A 22,611-nucleotide genomic window follows, 5' to 3' on the forward strand; every position below is an offset into this window, starting at 1 on the left:
GTAGGTGTGCATGGAGGAATGGGCATTGACTCTGACGCAGTAGGTGTGCATGGAGGAATGGGCATTGACTCTGACGCAGTAGGTGTGCATGAAGGAATGGGCATTGACTCTCACGCAGTAGGTGTGCATGGAGGAATGGGCATTGACTCTGACGCAGTAGGTGTGCATGGAGGAATGGGCATTGACTCTCACGCAGTAGGTGTGCATGGAGGAATGGGCATTGACTCTGACGCAGTAGGTGTGCATGGAGGAATGGGCATTGACTCTCACGCAGTAGGTGTGCATAGAAGAATGGGCATTGACTCTGACGCAGTAGGTGTGCATGGAGGAATGGGCATTGACTCTGACGCAGTAGGTGTGCATGGAGGAATGGGCATTGACTCTGACGCAGTAGGTGTGCATGGAGGAATGGGCATTGACTCTGACGCAGTAGGTGTGCATGGAGGAATGGGCATTGACTCTCACGCAGTAGGTGTGCATGGAAGAATGGGCATTGACTCTGACGCAGTAGGTGTGCATGGAGGAATGGGCATTGACTCTGACGCAGTAGGTGTGCATGGAGGAATGGGCATTGACTCTGACGCAGTAGGTGTGCATGGAGGAATGGGCATTGACTCTCACGCAGTAGGTGTGCACGGAGGAATGGGCATTGACTCTCACGCAGTAGGTGTGCACGGAGGAATGGGCATTGACTCTCACGCAGTAGGTGTGCCTAGAGGAAGTCAGTATGATTCCTATTCGTCTTTAGCTGCCCGTTTAATAGCCAAACCACTAAGTCACTTTAAAAAAGTCTCCCTGCTACATGTACGAAGCCTTAAGAATGTCATTCCACTGTGAGGTATGTAGCTTACAGAAATAAACATGGATATGTGCAGTTTTTGACCTCCAAGCATCTTCATTACAGCATTGTTTATAATGAAATATTGCAAGCTATGAATTACCCTGAAACAAGAGATTTACCAAATAAGTTGTGAGGTAGTAATATGTGACCATTAAATAATGTATTGATAAAGATCATGGAAACATACAATGTATTCGGGCAAAAAAATTATAATGTATACTCACATTTTTCACCCCTTAAAAAGGTATACATGTACTTGAAAAATAGAACAGATAGCTATAGATAATTAAATGATACAAGTTGATATTTCTGTATAGTGAGATTATGGGTAATTTTAATGTTATGTTTCGGAAGGCAGCTGTGCTCACTGCTATACCACCGAGGCTAATTTTCTGATTGGGGCATATGTTATCAATTACTTTCTACAATGACTTCTACCTGTTTGCTTTTCTTACAGCTCAATTTTACAGAATTTTTTTCTTTTAGTTTGTATCACTTGCTCAGAGTAAGAAGGGACCCCCCATATCCGGGAAGGACCTCACCCAGGGGAAGGGAGAGTTGGAGGCAGTGGCCCAGTATTGTGAGGCTGAGCCTGAAAGCCACAAGCTACATTTCAGACGCTCAGACTCTTCTACTGGATTCTATTTGTGGACATGGTTCATGTGTTAAATTTTGCTTTCTGATCTCTTCCTTTATGTTAGCAAGTGCTACACTTCTCTCAAACCTGAAGTGCATATTTTACTGAAATATCAGAGTAAAATGTAAATGAAAGTTATACGGGTTATGAAGAAATAGCACAGGGCATGAAAAACAGGAGTTCCTTTCCCGGGGATCTATTTCTGTTTCTTCCTAGTCAGCCAGACCTCTCAGGTGATTCCTTCTAGATATTTTATTGCCTGCGGACTCTGTTTTGCTTAGATAAATGTTTCTAAAAGGCTCGTTTTATAACATTGCTTTTTTTAGGTATAAAGAACTGAAGGTAGTCTTTCCTGTCCAGAGATGGAAAACAGCACCACCACGATTTCTCGGGAGGAGCTGGAGGAGCTGCAGGAAGCCTTCAATAAGATAGGTACGCTTGAGAGAAACTACACGGGTGCCGCTCTTCTGTGGGTATCAGACTTCCAGGAACAGAGCAATGCCTTTATTGCTTTGACCACCACCCATGTACCCTGAGATTTATTCCTTTTTTTTTCTATCTAGGTTTCACTGGATTCTTTCTGAAAGATAAACTGCTACTAGGCTTGAGTTTCTGGGACAATTGTACTTTCAATTCTTTGATCATTTCTTTGCAGAGAATAATCCAGGTTAATGAATGACAGTGTAATTGAATATGCTTAACATGATATCCTCATTACAGAGACAAAATATAGAAACACTTCCTTGTCTTCAAACTGAACTCTGGCCTCTTTGTGTTTGTCATTAACAATAATACTTTTTCACTTCATGTAGAATATTCTAAAATCTTAATATTCTTTTTAAAAGCCATATGGCTTATTTTCCAGTTCCCTCGTGCATAATTTAAAAAAATTTTAGTGTTGTTTTTAAAGGTCATTATGTCCTATTTTTCTTCTTTCACTTTTTAAAGCCATTCAATGTTTTGTCTTTATAAGATTATCATTTTAATAATAATTTTTATGTTATTCCCCCCCCTCCCCCCCAAATCCCCTCATACTCTGTTGGGTTGTGATTTTCTGCATTTTGCTCTTAGCAACCTGTGACAAACCAGGAGACTATAAATACCACACTTTGCTCTAGTCTGCATGCAAGTGGAAGGTGAGCCCACTGAAAGCTGAGCAGCCGTAGACTTCGGGATGCTGACGCCACCAGCCTTTGCCCTTCCTCAGCAGCCCCTTCTCCAGTGCAGGCGGGAGCAGCCGGACGGTAGACCAGGGCAGACAGAGTAAGCACAGTTTTGTGCTTAGACTTCTCCCAAACCTGCTGAATAATGACGAAAACTAATGTAGATGAAATGCAGTGCAGGACGAGTTTTGGAGCCCAATGCAAAAAAAATGATGTAAGGTTAAAAAAAAAAGCTCTTAAAAAAAAAGTCAAGCTCTCAGGAAGCTTATGACTTACGAATCATTGCTCTGAAATAAAGCGAGCTCGACAGCTCTCTGGGCCCCTCCTCTGCGCCCCGGATAGCCATCTCCAGGGTAACTCAAACTTTCAGAATCCAGTCTGCAAGGTGGCTGGACGAGGCCCACAGGGCATGCCTTAACCTTGGCCTTGTCTTTGTTTGGGGCACCATGTAGTTGTCATTAGGGCATTGTATGAGTATGGTATGATTTCTAAAACATCATTGTTAAAAATAAATATTATAGGGTTTTGTATGCAGTGCCCAGAGTCTTTTTCAAGACAGAAAGTAGGCAATTGTTGGAATATTCTGCTCATTTTGAGCATTGAAATAGAGGAAGTAATAAAAATGTATCGCTTTAGTTTGGCATTTCTGTGATTTTATAGGTGCAGTTTAGTAGCTTGAAGAAAAATGCTGCTTAGGTCTTAGTAAAATAAATGAATTCATAATCTATTTTCTTTGTTTAGCATGCCCACTTTAATCTTTATGACTCGTGGACATATAATCCTGTAGTACTTAGTGATATTTAAAATAAATAATTCATTGATGGAACAATTCTGACAGCAACATAACTTGCTTTGTGTGAGAGAAGTGCTAACAGTAGCAGAATATATACTTGCTTACTTTATTTACAAGGTAAATTGCTACTTGTAAACTCAGTAATCCCTCTGTTTATTTGTTGTACCAACAAACTTTTCTCAGAGGCCGTCCAACTGAACTAGATGGGATGTTTTGGGGTCTCTAGGGAGAAGTGGGGGATTAAAATACTTCTGTCTTATTTTTTTAATTGTGGTAAAATAATCTGAGAATTTGCCACCCGGTGGTGGTAAGGACATTCACATTATGCAGTCATCACCACCATTGATCTCTAGAGCAAATCTTCCCACACTGTCACTAAACCCATTAAGCACTGACTCTCATCGCCCCAGCCCCGCTAGGACTACTGCCGTTCTACCGTCTGTCTGTATGAACTTGGCCACTCTAAGTACCTAATACAAGTGCAGTCATAGAATATTTTTTTTGTGACTGGCTTATTTCACTTAGCATAATGTCTTCAAGGTTGATCTATGTCATAGCATGTGTCAGAATTTCCTTAATTTTTTCTTTTAGAGAGAGAGAGAAAGAGGGAAGGAGGGAGGGAGGGAGAGAGAGAGAGAAAGAGGGAGGGAGGGAGGGTAGCAGGGAGGGAGGGAGAGAGAGAAAGAGGGAGGGAGGGAGGGAGAGAGAGAGAGAAACATCAATGATGAGAGAGTCACTGATCGGCTGCCTCCTGCACGCCCCCAACTGGGGATGGAGCCCTCAACCTGGGCATGTGCCCTGACCGGGAATCGAACCCTGATCTCCGGGATCCTAGGTCGATGCTCCACCGCTGAGCCACCCTGGATGGGCTTTTGTTGAATTTTGTGAGGAATCACTATACTGTTTTCCATGGTGGCTGCACTATTTTATATTCCCACCAGCAATGAACTAGGCTTCCAATTTCTTCAAATCCCTGCCAACACCGTTCTTTTCTGTTCTGTTTTTAATAGCCATCCTCATGAGTGTGAAGGGGTATCTCATTGTGGTTTTGATTTGCATTTCCATAATAATTAGTGATGTTGAGCATCTTTTCATGTGCTTATTGGCTGTTTGTGTATCTTCTTGAGAGTAATGTCTGTTTAAGTCTTTTGCCCATTTTTTAAAATTTTAATTTTTTAAAATTTATTTTTAATTACAGTTTATATTCATTATTATTTTGTGTTAGTTTCAGATGTACAGCATAGGATTAGACAGTCATGTACTTTACAAAGTGTTCCCCTCAATATTTCCAGCACCACCTGACACCATACATAGTTCTTACAATATTCTTGGCTATATTCCGTGTGCTGTACTTTATATCTCTGTATCTTTGCCCATTTTAAAATAAGGTCAGTTGTTTTTTGTTGTTATTGAGTTGTAGGGAAGTCTTGTTTTTTCTGAAAATGTGATCTTCATGGTTATTTAATCTAAGCCTTGATTTCCTCATTTTTAAAATTAGATTAGTATAACTAACTCAGGGTTGTAAGGATTTCATGAAATAAGGTAAGTCAAGGTCTTAACAAATCTTGGCACAGAATATATGCTTATAAAAAGGTATCTATTTTTCTTGTCACAACACACCCAAACCACAGAGGTCATAGGGATGGAGCTGGGATTTAAGCACACACATCTTTCTGTCTTTAGATCCCTAACTTTTAACTCTTCTTGTTAGTTTAGCATGATGGTTAGTGGGCAAATAACTTTTCCTGAATCTTGTTTATATTTTTCAATATTTTATTTATTTATTTTAACCCTCACCGGAGGATATGTTTATTGATTTTGAAAGAGAGAGAGACAGAGAGAGACAGAGAGACAGACACAGAGAGAAACATCAGTCAGTTGCCTCCTGCACATGCCCTGACTGGGGACTGAACCCACAACCTAAATATATGCCCTGCAACCTTTTGGTGGATGGGACAGTGCTCCAGCCAACTGAGCCACCTGGCCAGGGCTCTTGTTTATTTTCAAATACTCCCCACCACAGTGCTGGTATAGATGTAAGCCAGCCTCATCTGTTTTTCCATTTCAGAATTGTAGGAAACAATTCTGAGCCGAGGATATACTAAATAATGAATTTTGGTCTGAATTCAGAGAAAGCAGTATTAATTATTGCAGTATCAAGCAGTAATTTAGCTTGCTAATTGACTTCTGAGATACAGCAATATTTTGGTTATTGGTAGATACTAGTTTAGAAATTTTTCATTGCTCTGAACAGCATTAATTCTAAAACTTGTGCATGAGACTTTAAAAGTTTCCGTCTTTATCATTAATTCAGGTATAATGAGGGAAGATCTTTTACTAAGAGGAAAAAGAAATATATGAACCAAAGCCACTGCTACCAAATGAGCCATGAGAGCCCACACAAGGTAGATCCAGGCAACCAACCAAACACTCGAGTTTTGTTGCCAACTCTGGGCAGAAGTGTTTTGTGTCACTTTTGTTGTGTGTCAACAAGTGACATGCAGTCTCTAGGGAAAACCTAGGGGAGGGCATCTCAGTGATGACATGAAAATGCCAGGGAACCTACTTCCAAAAGTCTAAGTAGGTGTGAAGTTATTTCTTGAACACTTAAACTCAAAGTAGCATCCAACGTGATTCAGCCCACGTAGTGGTATCATCAATACATTATGAAGAAGTAGTGAATTATTAACACCTGAAACAGAACTCCACTAAGTGACATGTAGGCCAGAAATGCTGTATGTGTATTTTACACATACATCGTTTATGTGAAGTGTGGGTCCCACGGACCCCTTCTGTAAATTCCGTGAAGAAGTTAAATGCTGGCGGGTGTTCCTTCCTGACCATTGATGCTGTATTTCTTCTAGGTATCTGAGACTTCCCAATACTTAGTCAGTTCTTTGAAGCTTAGTCATGTGCTAAACCTGAGTTTTCATCTGTTGGGGCAGTGTTTGTACTATGCCCTTAAAATGCGCACGGTAGTCCTAAACCCAGGGGGAAAGATCCACTTAAATAGGAGTTTTTTATAAAGTGTATAGAATGCCTCGTACAGTTCGGGTGCAGGAGAAGAGCACTGCCTCTTGTGAAACACACGGAAAGGCCTGCCCGCCTGGGAATCCGCGCAGCAGCCCTCTGAGCGCCCCGCGGCCGGGAAGCTGGCACTGACAGCTCTCAATGTGTCTCTCAGACATCGACAACAGCGGGTATGTCAGCGACTACGAGCTCCAGGACCTGTTTAAGGAAGCAAGCCTCCCTCTGCCTGGCTACAAAGTGCGCGAGATCGTGGAGAAAATTCTAGCAGTTGCTGACAACAACAAAGACGGCAAAATCAGTTTTGAAGAATTTGTGTCTGTAAGTAATTAATCCTCTCCTGGCTGCTGATCGTATTGCCTTGAGACTTTTAATACTGTCATTGTCTCTTTGGTTAAATATGGCTGCAGAGACCAGAGAAAGCGCTGCTTTAAACTGATGACGACGCCCGCGCGGGCCTCGGGGTGAGCATCGACCGCCACCCGGAGACCGCGGCTCGTTCCCGGTCAGGGCGCAGCCCGGGCTGCGGGCTCCGTCCCGTGGGGGCCGCGCAGGGGGCGGCCGAGAGTGACTCTCATCATTGGTGTTTCTCAAAAAAATTGATGATGACGACAACGTGCGCGAATAAGTAATAAAACAAAAGAGAAAATGCCTGGCAGGTGGTTGGGGTGAAGTCCGCTTGCAGAGCCGTGACGGTTCACGCCTGGTGAAAGCGTGTTGCTCGCTGACGGGCTCTGTATGCAGAACATTTAATATGCTAGTAGTTGGCCGTAAGGAGTGGAACCTTTTTTGAGCTGAAATAGCTGCGGTGCCTTCTAGAAACTGGTGATTTCCGCGTAACCAGCCGCACCTTCCATTTCAGCGAGGGCCGCCAGGTAAACCTGGATGCCGCTCTGATAGCGCTGTGTCCTTGTTAAACTGCCTCACGGCCCAGGGAGCTAGACAATATGAAAAATAATGTAGGACTCAACCAATAAAAGAAAAATAGGTTTTAGAACCAAATATTGAAGACTGTGTATCTCAAACCTCCGGGCATGAAAGGTGACGGGGGCGGGGGGGGGTGCCCGGGGCAGCTGGCAGCTGGCAGCGAGCGGGCTGCTCCGCCTTCCCATGGGCACCACCGTGACCATTTTCGTAGGAAAAACAGAACCGTGAATACAAGTAAATAAACATTTACGAATGTAAGCTGTCGGGTTCTGCATTCTTCATCCGTTAAGCACACATTGGCCCGGCTGGGCTTGGCGGGGAGACGAGAACTGACCGGCTGTGACCACGGGGCAGGCCCCTGAGACGTGACTGCAGGAGAACTGAGGGCGGTGGGGAGGCGGGAGGACCGGGGCCCGGGAGGCGCCCGAGGCCGTAGGACTGAGCGAGGTCTGAGGGAGGGCGGGGAACCGGAGAAGGGCTGGAGGGGGAGGAACGGCGGCGCCGGCGGGGGCTGCGCGGGGCCGAGCTCGGGGCGGGGCGGCGAGGGGCGGGGTCTAGTGAGGGGCGGAGTCCGGATCGGGGCGGAGTCTGGATCGGGGCGGAGTCTGGCTGGGGGGGCGGAGTCCGGCTCGGGGGGCGGTCCGTGGGCAGGGCGCCCCTCCTAGCCTAGGAGCAGCGGTAAGCTGGTGACGGAGGAACCGAGCGAGGGGCGGAGTCCGGCTCGGGGGCGGAGTCCGGCTCGGGGGTGGAGTCCGGCTCGGGGGGCGGAGTCTGGCTCGGGGGCGGAGTCTGGCTCGGGGGCGGAGTCCTGCTCGGGGGCGGAGTCTGGCTCGGGGGCGGAGTCTGGCTCGGGGGGGCGGAGTCCGGCTCGCGGCGGGTGGTCCGGTCGGTCCGGCGCCCCTCCTAGCCTAGGAGCAGCGGTAAGCCGGTGATGGAGGAGCCGAGCGCGGGGCGCGGGCAGATTTGCATGCTAGATCTCAGCCGGCTGCTGCCTGGAGAGCCGGCTGGACCCAGCGGGCTGACCCCGGCAAGCCCAGGAGAGAGGGTCCGAGTGTTTCTCTCAGCCGCTGCCGCTTCCCACAGGAGCGGGCTGACCGACGCCGGCTCGTGGACACTGAGATGTGCGGACAGGGAAACACCTTCATTAAGGCCTTTCAGCTCTGCCACGGGCCCGGCCCGTGCGCCCGGTTGGTTTAGTGGTGCCCTGGGCACGAAAAGGCCGTTTCCATCCCGGCCAGGGTGCGCCGGGTCTCCGGGTTTGTCCCCGTCGGGCGCATGTGGAAGGCATTCGATGGAGGGTCTCTCTGCCCCTCTCTAAGCATGTCCTCAGGTGAGGATTAAAAAAAAGAAACATAAACCCTGTCATGGAGTTAGTTATGCTTTAGTTTGAGCGCAAAGATCATGGCAAGTCTAGAAGAAGAGTGTCAGCGCAGGAGCCGACCCGCCCGCGCCGCCCGTCCCTCCGCTGCTCTAGGCCGCCGCTTTCTCAGCCCCAGTCAGTATCTCCAGCGCGAGCGATGCATCTGATGCTTCCTTTTTCTTTTTCAGTATATCTTTATTGATCTCAGAGGGAGGGAGAGGGAGAGATGGAAACATCAATGATGAGAGCCACTGATCGGCCGCCTCCTGCGCGCCCCCTGCTGGGGGTCGCGCCACAGCCGGGCCTGTGCCCTGACCGGGAATCGAACCGCGATCTCCTTGATCCCAGGTCCACGCGCAACCGCTGAGCCACGCGGGCTGGGCTACATCTAATTTTTTCCATCCGTCTTTTATTACAGCAGAAGTTTTAAAAGACCATGTTTTACAAAAAATAGTAACCAGCGGTAAAAAAAAAATCTCACTAGGGCATGTAAAGAATGTTCTTCTAAGGGAAAGTGTAGTGAAATACAATATGTATGTAAAACTTGTTTAGTACCATTGCATGTAAGATACATGTTATACAACATATCACACTCAAAAAATATTTTTAAAAATAAATAAAATATTTAAAAATATTAAAATATGTGCAATATGTTTAATTTCAATATGGTAATATAAATATAAGATATGACAAAATAAAGATATGACATTTAAGTTTATTCAGATGCTTTCATTTAATATTCAAGGACTGAAAAGTAGCCGGCCACATGGGTGAGTTCTGGCTTGAAATAGCTGGTCAGCATTAATTATAATAAATTTTTTTCTAGTGGTTGGGATGCAAACATTTGTCCATTTTGTGTTGTTGGTAAAATGACATGTGAATTATCTGTGAACACAAGCAATAGGTGCAAGAATACCTGGTTAGTATTTATTTTGATGTTATTCCAAATAAATAAAGAAGTCTAAATCATTTTCCTTCATGTCACGAGGTTTTTATGATTATCTGATCAAGGCTCAGTTTTACTTTTATCCCATTCCAGCTAATGCAAGAGTTAAAAAGCAAAGACATCAGCCAAACATTCCGAAAAATAATTAACAAGAGGGAAGGGATTACTGCCATTGGAGGAACCTCGTCCATCTCCAGTGAAGGCACACAGCACTCCTATTCAGGTAACCTCCACTCCACATCCGATGGTCATTGATTCATCCAGAAAGTCTCATATTCATCAGATCTCAGATGCCATTTATTGTAATTCACACCATTGTTTTGTGCACTGTTGAGGGAAAATCAGACTAAATTATAACATGCCATCAAATTTGAAATGCTTCTTAATTTCAGAGATATCAGAATGAAAAATCCTAAAGTCATAGAAATCAATGAGTTCCTACTATGTGTCAGGTGCAGTGCACAGCAAAGAGATTAGCAGCAACAAAAAGTGTTACTTATTTTCAGCATTGACTGTTTAATCATAACCTTTGAACGGCTTTTTCACCCTGACGTGAGTTTCCCTTGGGCTGGCCCTAGGGCTGTGTGGAGAGGTTGGTTGCAAGGACTTTCCCCTCTGTGTCCGGGAGCTGAGATTCCTGGTGCACCTCCTGTGGAGCATGCGGGACTGGAGAGCACAGAGCCTGATTGCTGGAGCTGATAGGGTCACTGGGTTGTTGCCTAGTGACAAATCCAGAGTCACAGTCACTCAAGATGAGATGCCTTGCCCCAGGTTAGCTCACCTCTCAGGGTGGAGGTGTCTGAGAGCCTTTGGCCAAGTTCCCTTTGTTCGTATTACCAGAACATAATTAGAACCATGATTTTAAGATTTTTAACAGAAACTCACTGTAACTTCTTTCGTCTCCTGCCTTTGCGACCTAACTGTTAAGTGTCCTCTTGACTCTCTTCCTTTCTAACTGGACTTTCCTCAGGTAACGCGCTCGCCGTTCTCCCACCCGTTGCGTTGTTTCCTCCTCTTTTCCCGCTAGGGTGCTTAGTGGGGAAGGCAGTGGCCTATCGCTGCTACCTCCACTTTTGAAAAGGTATGTGCTTTTTGACTCACTTTCTGCCTGTCCATTTTAATGAAAAGGCTTCTTCCTTTTTAAAAAAAACCCCTTTTTATTGAGGTAATATATACATTTAGAAAAGTGCTGTGATCCTGAGTGTACAGCCCCATGAATTTTTACATGTGTATCTACATATCCTGTAGCAACTATGTAGCTGCCACCCAGATCAAGATATAGCACCTCTGACTCCTGAGTAGTCCCCTCCTGTCTCGAACAGTAACTATTCCTCCCTGGAGGTAACCACGTTCCTGATGTCTGTCACTCTGCCTTTTTTTTGGTTGTTTATTAAGGTATAAAATACACATAGTAAAGTACATAAAGTGCACTATTCCTAAGTATATGGTTTGATATTTTTTTACATATGAATACACCCATGTAACTACTATCTAGAACGAGATATAGAACATTTAATGGCTTTAAAAATAAAATAAAGAACAGCTTTATTGAGATATAATCGAGATAGCATGAAATTTGCCCTTTTGAAGTATACAGTTCAGTAGATTTTAGTATATTCACAGAGTTGTACAGTCATCGTCACTGCCTAATCCAGAACCCTTCCATTACCCCGAAGAGAAATCCCATGCTCTTTAGCAGTCACGCCCACTGCCCGCCCCCAGCCTCTGGCAGCCACTGATCTACCTCCTGTCTCTATAGATCTGCCTGTTCTGGACATTTCATATCAACAGAATCATACAGTAGTGCCTTTTACCTGACAGGCTTCTTCTTTGGCACGATATTTGCGAACATCCTTTGTTGTGCTTCCTTGGGTTTTGTTGCTGAATGATGCCCTGTTCTGTGGAGAGTGCTGTTCGTCCATCCACCAGAGGACAGGCACTCGGGTGGTTTCCACTTTCTGGCTGTTATGGTGATGCTGCGTGAACATTTGTGTTTCCATTTTTCTGTGGACATGCGCTTGAATTCTCTTAGGTATATACCCAGGGGTAGAATTGCCAGGTCATATGGTAACTCTTGCTTAGCATTAAATAAACCTGTCAAACTGTTTTCCAAAGTGTCTGCACCATTTTCCATTCCCATGAGCAGTGTATAGAAGTTCCAGCTTCTCCACTTTTCTCCACACTTGTCCCTTTTCTCCATTAAAAACATCGTGGTGGCTGTGAAATGGTGTCTCGTTTCTGGTTCTGCATCTGGAACACCCTCCCTTTCCCTGCCATCTTCACACATTGAAAACCTGTCTTTGAAATAGCACCTTCTCCATAAAGCCTTTTCTTGATTCACCCCAACCAGAAGAAATTATTTCTTTTTTTAAATTCTTCAAAGCATTGCTTCTCTCTCCTGTGGTGTGTTTCTTTTCCTCATGTTGCATTTCCTTCTCTATGTTTTATCTTATCATTACGCTACAGCATCTTAGTGATCTTTAAATCCCTAGACTTGAAGTCCTGAGGATGTATGGTGAGGCAAGGAGGTTAGAAGGCACATTATGATGTGTACAAAAGAAAAATAGTAGATGTTTGTGTCTTTTTATCTCTCTCTCTCTCTCTTCCCCCCACCCCGTCCCTGTGTGTGTGTGTGTGTGTGTGTGTGTGTGTGTGTGTGACCTCTGATGGTTAGCATCTGATTCTTTTGCTCTCAGAAGCAATATATACTTGGAAAGATTATAGAATAAAACTGAATATTTATTGTGTTCATTTAAGATCTATACCTTACTCCCCTAATATAGCAGATGAAAAAGTGGAATGAATTCCCCTTTTTCCATTTCTTAAAACTTTTAGTGTTTTATTAGAGTTTTAGTAATTGGCATTTATAATCTTTGAACAGAAATGTTTCGATAGTGCAATGAATTTTGTGAAATGAGGTTTGCTACTATGATTTTCTGTTTTCAGAGGAAGAAAAGGTGGCTTTTGTTAACTGGATAAACAAGGCCCTGGAGAATGACCCTGACTGTAAGCATCTCATACCCATGAATCCCAGCGACGGCAGTCTTTTCAAATCCCTTGCAGATGGCATCCTTCTTTGGTGAGCTGAGCACTGGGTTGAGGGAGCTATGTTCTTACAGTCGCCGTTGATGAGCATTCAATGAAAATTACAATTCAGCAAATTGGTTGTCTTTTGGAACTACTTAACACATAGCTACCTAGGTCTTGAAGAGTTTATATCACATAGAAAATTAAGTGCTATATGTTTTCTAGAATTTTCTTTCTAATGTAATTTCTTAATTTTCTGATATCTTTTTATTCTGTTACCTTAATAGACACTTTTACCAGGACACCTGAGTTATTCCTCTGATGCATTTTACAGTGTTCACAGGGTTTCTTTTTTCACTTCTCAGTAAGGGCGTGTTGATGGGGACAGGAACATGAGTAAGTGTAGAAATGCCATGAATGTTGCTGCCCAGCCTGTCCTCCCGTTGTCTCTGCAGGCTGCTTCTGCTGGCTCCATTGTGAACTCTCGAAGGGCATGTCTTATCTTTGTTGCATGTACTATAGTCCCAGCACAGTTTTTGGTACAAAACAAGTGTGTGTGTTTTTAAAGTTTATAAATATACAGAAAACTTAGAAGAAAATAACCATCACAGATATTCTTATCACCCATACTCAGCCATCATTAATATTCTGGCATATTTCCTTCAGTCTTTTCTCTGTGTTTTTACTTGAAAAGAAGGAAAACCTACCATGAGTACAGGATCTTAGTTTTTGGGACATTACATGTAACGTATACTGTGGCTGGATGAAGGAGAGTCCCACTGCCCCTGCCTTCTATCCAGCGAAACCACCCAAGGGAACGGGCTGGCAGAATCAGCGGGGAAAGAAACCCTGTTGAGCTTGACTCTGGGCTGGCAAGGGGAAGAGACCTGAGAGGTGCATAAGTGGGAGGCCCCCACGGGCCACACACCCCTCCCCTCGGGAGCAGGGGAAGGGACAGTGCCAGGTGGGGAGTTTGACTGGGGCGGCATACCTGTCACATGGTGACGCAGGTGTCCTAAGGCGAGCTCACAGAGGACAGAAATCTCCCGTGGAGCAGAAGGGCAGAAGCTGGCTTGATCTTGATTTTCAGTATGATACAGACCAAGAAAGCGGGGCCTCATGAAGGAGGGAGGGAGGGAGGGAGGGAGGGAGGGAGGGAGGGAGGGAGGGAGGGAGGAAGGGAGGAAATATACTGTGACCTACACCTACAATTCTGGTCTCTTCCTCTGACCTTCAGAGGAAATTCCTATTATGAATTGAATGGACATTTTCCAAAATATATTCTAAAATATAGAGATACATTTTATGTTAATTTCTTTTAAAATGTTTGAATTATTGAAGTTTGAGAAAGACCAAGTCCCTGCTACTTACCTTTCTGCAACAACAGTATTTTAACAGTGTGATTCTGCTTTATGAAACTTGGCTCCTTTAGAATGTCTTTGTTACAGTGCTATATGTTAATGACCATTAAGTGAAATCAAGACAAGGCTCACATAAAGAAAATGCAGGACTGTTTTTAAAAGTTAGGAAGGTCTAAGATTACTATTGAGTGAATGATGTATTTGTATCAGGTTAGGGAATATTTTTTAGATTTTAAAAATTATACTGACATGAGTTACAGTATAATATTGTAAAGAAATAGATGATTATTACTTTGAAAAATTTAACTATTTTGCTTGCAAAAATGAATTAAAAACAATTCTGGGAAACTTACACTAAATTATTCCAATTTTTTTTTTTAGCAAAATGATCAACTTATCTGAACCAGATACAATTGATGAAAGAGCCATTAATAAGAAAAAGCTCACCCCTTTCACTGTTTCTGTAAGTATTTGTGCTGTAAAGTAGAAGGATGTTCTTAATGAATGTTTGGGCCCAAGTAAAACCTATGATTTAACATAATTTCAGTTTCATATAAAAATGAGGTTTTATTAAATAAAAATTTAGCTGCATTTTGTAATAAATGAAATTAAGATCCAAAGTACTTTGGATGAACTTCTTTATTTAAGATAATAGTATTCAAGCTATAGTATTATAATTGTTATTTTTATTAATGAGTACTTGCTGAATGCTAGTGCTTTTGTTGGTTGGTTGAGAAAGGAAGAGTGCATAGTTTTACTGTTTCACAAAATGTTTAGCTATTCTTTTTGTACTAAACTCTTCTGTCGTCAGCTTGTCCATTCACATCTTGTTAAAGTTCAGTAATTTATATTTACCACACTTTTCCCGTCAAATGTCTGCTCAATGGGTGCATAACAATATTTACCAAGTGCTTACTAGGTACAAGTCATGTTCTAAACGTACTGCATGAATTACCCCTTTGACTCCTCCCGGCAGCCTTAAAATGAGACACTATGACTATAAAGATCAAGACACTGAGGCACTGAGGGCTCCCGTGTCAGAGCCAGGCTGCCATCCAGGGCCTCCCAGAGCCCATCCTTTATCCCTGTGCCATCCTCTACTCCACGTGCTGGTCACAACTGCAGCTGTTCAAAGTGAGCTGTTTCCTTCATTTTTGTTGGCAAGCACAATCCTTGATTTTGCTGACGCTGTTAAGGCTCTCCTATAGGAAGCTGTGCCCGGAGGGCGGTGGTGCGTGGTTGGTTTCAGCCTGTCCAAGGGCTACTCCCACTCCCTGTCACCCTTGAGAGCTGTAGTTAGATGTTGACGAATGTGACTCTTTCCCCCCGCTACAGTAAGCCAGGAACGTGTGTATCCCTGGCAGAAACTGCTCTTCTTGAAGCCCTTTTCTGATTGTAATTGCTGAAAGATTATTTTTTTTCACACCTTGTGTCAGGATGCTTCATCTAATATCTATGATTGTTGAAAACATTCATTATGTCTTATTTCTAGAATATATGTCACTCAATTTTTTATGGCACTGAACCTGAAATACAGCTTCTCTTGCTGTTGTATAAATTTACTTGGTTTTACTTTTAATATTTGTATGCAGTGCATTAAAGAAAATAAAGAAAAAATATTCTGTAACTATTTTGCAATAGCTACAGGGAGAGTCTGAGGGGCTAAGCCTTTTGCAGTTTTATTTTTAGAGACGGCATTCTTCCAATATGAGTAGGGTGCAGTAGTTGAGGCCTAATTGTGCCTGGGAGAGTGTACTGGTGTAGAAGGAAGAAAGGCGGGCCCCAGGAAAAGGCAAAGTGTTACTGTGGATTTTAAACCTGCTTTGTTTATTCAGTAATTTTAGAGCTCTAATTTTAGATAGATCTGCTAGGAAACTACCAGTTTTTCTTGAAACTTGATCCCAAGTGGTGTAATTCATTTGTAAAAGGTTGTAAAAATAGTGATAATATAGTTTTCACCTTCTGGTGATAGGTTATAGGCTGTCATGTTGTAGGAAAGAAAAGAAATAGGAAATGGTGAGAACGGCGTACAGTAACCGGGAAAGCGGGGAGGGGCACCAGGTAGTTAAGGGCGAGACTCATTTTTCACCTTAGAGACTTCGGCATTTCTCTTCACCCCGTGTACTACTGAGCTGCATTTTCTTATTTATCATTATTGAAAGAAAAGTTAATTACATGAATAAGACTGAAAAGCAGATTGGTGATTTAGGGACCCAAAAGTCAGGAGACTAACAAGAGTGGGTATAGGATACTGAATCTGTTCATTATAACATGTAAAAAAATCCAGTGCAAATAAAGTACTCGTATGTGCATGTCCTTTTTATTTGCATGTATGTACAAATGTACACATAAAATTAATTTCACCTTACATACAGTTGCAGTTAAAGTAGGTAAATCGTAGATCCCATTTGGACATTCCAAGTGAAGTAAAAGTGGTAATATGTAAAATGGTGAAATCTGAAGAACAAATCATGTCTTTATTCTTATTGACCCAATAAGTGTCTAGCACAGCCCTCTCAAAATTATTAACAAAAGGGAACTCACTTGGAATGGAAACTTTATGAAAAATGAAAATTTGTGAAGTGGTATGAATTAAAAGACTTTCAGTACCTATATGAGCTTGTTAATAAAGAAGAGAATAGTTAATTAATCAAAATAGAAGGGACATGAGAAGCCGTCTGAAACAGCAGTATGAACTTTCCTGCCCGGTAAAATGGGAGAGAGTGGACGGGTAGCCCAAGTTGAACTGCCGGGTTCGCTTGGGTCGTTTGTTAGCATCTCTGTAACATGCCCTGTTTACAGAGGACGCTGGAGCTCAAGGGAGAACACCTCTCTCACGTCCCAGTTGTTGGAGATTCCCCATTGTCCTTGTCTCTCCCCCAACACAGGTCTTCAGAAGGAGGGCTGAGCACCCAGGGCAGTTGTCCATGTTAAGACCTGGGGAGCAGCCTCTCTGGGGCTCTCCTGTTACTTTTTGTTCTTACAGAATTTGGAACTGGCCTTAGATGGTAGTGGTTGTCCTGTTCCCTACATACCAGTAGTTGTATTTGCCAATTAGAAAGTACCATTTATTCAACGAATCAGATTTTATCACCTTACTTTCAATCCATTTTTTAAGCTAATAACTTATAAATCATTTGCTATACCTGTAAAGCCAATGGTTTGGAATAAAATTAACACCAAAAGCTGGTTCCCCATGTATCAAACAACACAACCTGTTGATGATGAGACAAAGCTGAGTTTTACTGCTTAATGAAATTGGACAAAAACCGCCTGCAAAGCCCTGGCAGTGTCTTGGGAGCTCTAAAGGACCTTCTGACTTGGCTGAAGCATGGACTGTGTAAGTGGGGTGTCAGGAGTTGAGGCTGGAGTCAGATCCTAAGGGCTTTTGATTGCCATATTACAAATTTGGACTTGACCCTCTCCTTTCCCTCCGTGCCTTTAATCACTCTTACACATTCATCCACTTGTTCAATAAATATTTATTGAGCACATACCATGTGCTAAGTACAGGGGAACAGCCCCAAACATAACAAAAACCTTTGTTATCATATATATGTAACATATTTGATATATATGTTATATGCAGTAATAAACATATAAGTATATAATATGTCAGAGAAAATATGTCAGAGAATGCTAAGGAGTAAAATCGGGAATGATGAGTGCCAGCAGGGGTTTGGTGACACTTGCTTTTTTGTGTTGGGTCATTAGAGAAGGCCATTAGGTGCATTTGAGCAATATTAAAGGGCTTGTGGGTATTGGGGGAAGCGTGCTCCAGGCAGAGGGTCCTATGTAGTGAGTGAGAGGACACAGTAGGAGTGATAGGGAACACCAGAAGGGTTTTAAAGCTAGGGAACACAATCAGGTTTCTCTCTTACTAAGGTCGCTGACAGCAGAGTGTTGTGGAGATGGATTGTAGTCAGTTTGAGATGAGTGTGAGGTAGGAACTGAGAAACCTGAAGAAAGGCATTGACAGTTCCACAGGTATTTAGAAGGTCGAATTGACAGATACTGGCGACTGGATGTGGGAAGCAGGGAAGACCAAGGGTTCCGCTCCGATTTCTGACGAAGGAAGAAGGAAGGCAAGAATGGATGTTAGTCCTATCACCAAGACAGGAAATAAAGAAAAGCCAGTTTAAACAGGTAACTAGAAGAAGATCAGCAAAGCATGGCAAGAAGATTGCTTGCTTTGGATATGTGGAGTTTGAGATACTTGTGAAACACCCAGATAGACCTGACCAAGTGAGTATATAGGTGTAGAGCTTAGAGTGGGGACTGGGAGAAAGTGTGGGCTGGAGAGGCGGATTTGAAAGTCATTGGCATATAGAGGTAATAGTTAAAGCCATAGAATTTTTTTTGAATAGTGGTGTTTTGCTTATTTAAATATTACTTATGTTTAAAGATCTGAAATTTCACAATCCATTGTTTCTTTTTTACCTTCTCAACTTGTTGATAAGACTTTAGGAAGTACTTCCTCATGGGTATTTTTCTTTGTGGCAATTCAGGAAAATTTAAACCTTGCCCTGAATTCTGCCTCGGCCATTGGATGTACAGTGGTCAACATTGGTGCACAGGATCTCAAGGAAGGAAAGCCTCACTTGGTCTTGGGACTTCTCTGGCAGATCATCAAAGTTGGTCTTTTTGCTGATATTGAGATTTCCAGGAATGAAGGTATGATCATCAAAAATACTTAGTTTTCATTGACGTATACCTACTACAGGAAGAATTTATATTTCATTGTTTTCCGCTCAGCCCTGATTGCATTGCTGAATGACGGTGAGGAACTAGAGGAGCTGATGAAGCTGTCTCCGGAGGAATTACTGCTGCGGTGGGTGAACTACCATTTGACCAATGCTGGATGGCACACTATCAGCAACTTCAGCCAAGACATTAAGGTTTATATTTTAATGTTCAATGTAAAACAAAAGAGATACAGACTTAAATTTGAACTGCAATTTAATTCACAAGGGCACAGTGTAGGAAATGTAATTTTGCATTTCTCTGAGAATTATAATCAGAAATACAACTGGCTGCGAAGGGAAGGAGATACTCCGTAGCAGGTGAAAGCATTCTTTCCATTTTATAGACTAAATTATACAGTGAATGTCAGTCTGAGAATTCCATCCGTTTGCTGCGCTGGAGGCCCTTGCTGCCTGACCAGTTCAACACTCTTACTGCCACTTGGCCAATAGCCAGCTAATAGGAAACCAAATTACCTGAGGGCACAGGGAGTTAGTAGACAAAAGGAGGTCTTCAGGTCAGTCTCTCAATACGGTCGCTGGAAACACTTCCCTCCCTGTTGGGAGGCTGTTGTCAAGGGAACTGTAGCATTCAGCCTGCCTAATAACAACTCTAATGGGCACTGTCAAGACAGGCATTGCCACCTGGGGTCCCTGTGACTTTTTCTTCTTTATGCTTTTTTTTTTTCTCTTCAGACTAATCAATGTTGACATTAACTCATATTTTCTCTTTATATTAACACCTTCAGTCAAGTTATGTTCTTGCCATAATGGGCTAGATGACAATCTCTCTCTTTGAAATGACATTGTATTTCTCTGCTTTTGTCTGTTATATGCTCATTTAAAATTTATTTGGGAGGCTCTCTCTTTTTTTATAAAGGAAGTTTATTGGTTTTTAAATGACTCAAATTGCAAATAAACCAATCAGCTAGTGGCTTCAGCCTAAGACATGTGCTGCATCTTTGTCAGCTGGTGGCGTAGCACCTCAGTACCCAGGAGAGGAAAGGTCTCAAAGCAAAGTCACAATTTAGTGATTAGGGCCCTGGTTAGATAAGACCACGGTGAGTTCACATGGAATCGCTGGGCCACGGTGCCAGCATTACATTGGTACTTTAATTCTGCACATGGCACAGCCTGTGAAAAATATGAACTGAAAGACATACACCTCACACCGTTTAAGGACAAATATTTAACATCACAGGCTGAGTGTAATATCTAAAGAGTTGAGTTTCTTAAAAGCCTATGTTAACTTTACATACATATCTGTTACCTGTACTACCTGAACACATCTTTGACTTATTGAAATTAGGACTGAACAAAAGGAAAGAAAAATTGTGAAGCAACTATCTTAGCTCCGTTCCAAAGATGAAAAGAAAAATCTGGCAGTGGTAGATTTCTCATTGACATTATGTTCCCAAATTGCATGCTATAATTCTCCCAGTGGGCATACCACAGGGTGACACATGCCTAGTATTTGGTCTGTGTAGACTGAACATATTTTCTGCCCTATACTCAGGTTAGATTGCTTGATGTTAACTTTAGAAAATGTAGCTACAGTATTCTTCATCATGTACACACACAGAACTGCAAATACTCCTAATAACTTCCTTATAGCCATTCTGCCACCTCACGAGTACACATTTAAAAATTGACAGGTGGCAAACATGAATATTTCCCCAAAATGTTCTAGTGCAAAGTGGATTAGCACTGTTGATGTTGAAGTTTCCTGTGCCTGCTCCAGAGAGAACAAAAACTTAACACATGCTTACCACTTGCAGAAAGGGATTTCCAGGGCCTGGCTGGGCGTGGCTCAGCAGTTGAGCATCGACCTAGGATCCAGGAGATTGAGGTTCGATTCCCGGTCGGAACTCATGCCCGGGTTTCGGACTCAATCCCCAGCAGGGGGTGGCCGATCAGTGACTCATCACTGATGTTTCTCTCTTTCCCTCTCCCTTCCTCTCTCTGAAATCAATAAAGATATTTTTTAAAAAAGAAAAAAGAAAAAAAGAAAAGGATTTCCAGGGACCAGCATCTCAAATAAAAAGAGGGTTGCTGAAACATAGCTGGTGGTGAACCCTCATAGTCTAAAAGTATATCGCAAGTCTATGTTGGCCTTTTATTTTAAACTACTGTGTAGTTAATTAAAAGCAGTCAGGAGCTCTGGAACCTTACTTGCAAGAACCAGACTACGACACACATTTTAAATTTGGACAGACTGCCAGCAGACAATTACTTCTCAAGAATCTTCTACACACAAGTTGTACTCCATATTAGGCCTATATTCTCTCACCAGGACACATGGGCACTGGGCCCATGGCTCCAGTGAGGACGCACCCAGAATGCTGTAACCTGGTATTTTTCAGTTTCTAAATTAAGGCATAGTCAAAAATTTCCATGTACAAGTTTGCAACACTTTTCTAAGTTAATCACCAGCTAATTAATTCAGGTTCACAGATGAATTACTCTCACTTTAACTATATACAACAACCATGCCAATTACTATTCTTCTATATTTTCTTTAATAATAGTTAAAAAAACTGGTACAGTTTAACTATCATGGTCACCATTGTCATTTTCAGGGCAGTAGAAGAAAGACATTTTTAAGTGATATGAAATTAAAGCTTTTTAATAAACCAGAGGAACTAGTCCTTCCTCCCACTCCCATCCCAGCTCACCTCATAACAGTCTAGGGAAGACTTCCCTCAAAATACAAGCTCGCGCATTATATTCAGGACCGTGATAAATGTAGGCATTTATGAACTAAGTTAAGCTTTGCTTCTTGGTGAAGCCACATTAATTTATTTTTTAAGTGATTTTGAGTTTCAGTGTAGTTCCAATTCGCACTTATAGTGATATATAACAATTCCCAAAATGTTAAAGTAATTTCAGTCCAGTGAGCCTTCAAAGGAAATGCTTGTACATTATATTTATTAGTATGGCCAAGATAAGAAAGCAGTTCGGGCTTTGATTATAAAGTGCAGCATCTTTCTCTGATTCTCATGGCTAAACTTCTCCTTTTCTATTCTTTGCTGTCTTCCATCTCTCTGGCTCCAATTTCCGTCATTAAATCAAAAATACCTTGCCAACGTTAGCGGTTTTAGCAGGTTTCCACATGATTAACATTCCACCAGTGGGCTCTGGTTTTCGCCTCCTCTGCAGAAAGCTGCCTTCTAAATCTGATTTGTTACCAACTAGCAGAAATGGAACTTTCTCATCTTTTTTTACTCTTAAAATATGCCCTTGTCCCCCCAGATCAGCTGTGGCTGCAAAGCGTCGGGTTTCTGTGACAGGGAGGCCAGAGGAGACTTGCTGGGAAGTGCTGGGCTAATTGCAGCGCTCCGCCCTGTCCAGGCAGCCTGCTCCTGGCTGTTCCTCATTGCTGCACTGTAGGGTCAGCCCCTGACCACCCCGCTTGCCTAGGTGACTCTATGTAGGGCCAAAAAATTTTGACTGGGTATATTTACTGCCATCTGGAATCCCAGAACTTTTACCAAAGGATTAAGAAGGATCTGCCCCCAAGCCAGCCCTCTACCACCCCGGCCAGAGCCTGTGGCTCCTGTCCCTGAGGCTGCTCACAGGGAGCCACAGCAGGAGGAGGAGGACTGGGGCTCCCCAGGGGGTTTCACCTCCTCCTGGCCACCGGGGGCTCTTCTCTTTTAAAATTCAATGCATCAGGTATTTATTAAACCCCTGCTGTGGAACCTGATGCCAGGCAGGGGGGTTGCGAAGATCTAGCTCTTGAAGCTTACCAGTTACACAGGGAGAGACACTTCTAGTAGATGAATAG

The 22,611-nt window shown here is 42.9% G+C and overlaps 1 protein-coding gene across 1 annotated transcript in view; it reads left to right on the forward strand.

Moving 5' to 3' along the window:
- Positions 1-1,811: 1,811 nt before the first annotated feature.
- Positions 1,812-22,611, forward strand: part of PLS1 (plastin 1) — a 48,775-nt gene continuing 27,975 nt past the window's right edge. Inside the window, exons 1-7 of the mRNA XM_016214113.2 lie at positions 1,812-1,910; positions 6,619-6,782; positions 9,788-9,917; positions 12,641-12,773; positions 14,464-14,545; positions 18,591-18,756; positions 18,838-18,980. Coding sequence (XP_016069599.1) covers positions 1,841-1,910; positions 6,619-6,782; positions 9,788-9,917; positions 12,641-12,773; positions 14,464-14,545; positions 18,591-18,756; positions 18,838-18,980 — 888 coding nt within the window. The 5' untranslated portion in view covers positions 1,812-1,840. The remainder of the gene's footprint in view (positions 1,911-6,618; positions 6,783-9,787; positions 9,918-12,640; positions 12,774-14,463; positions 14,546-18,590; positions 18,757-18,837; positions 18,981-22,611) is intronic.

Source organism: Miniopterus natalensis, chromosome 6, assembly GCF_054644295.1.
Source record: "Miniopterus natalensis isolate mMinNat1 chromosome 6, mMinNat1.hap1, whole genome shotgun sequence".
Lineage (NCBI taxonomy): Eukaryota > Metazoa > Chordata > Mammalia > Chiroptera > Miniopteridae > Miniopterus > Miniopterus natalensis.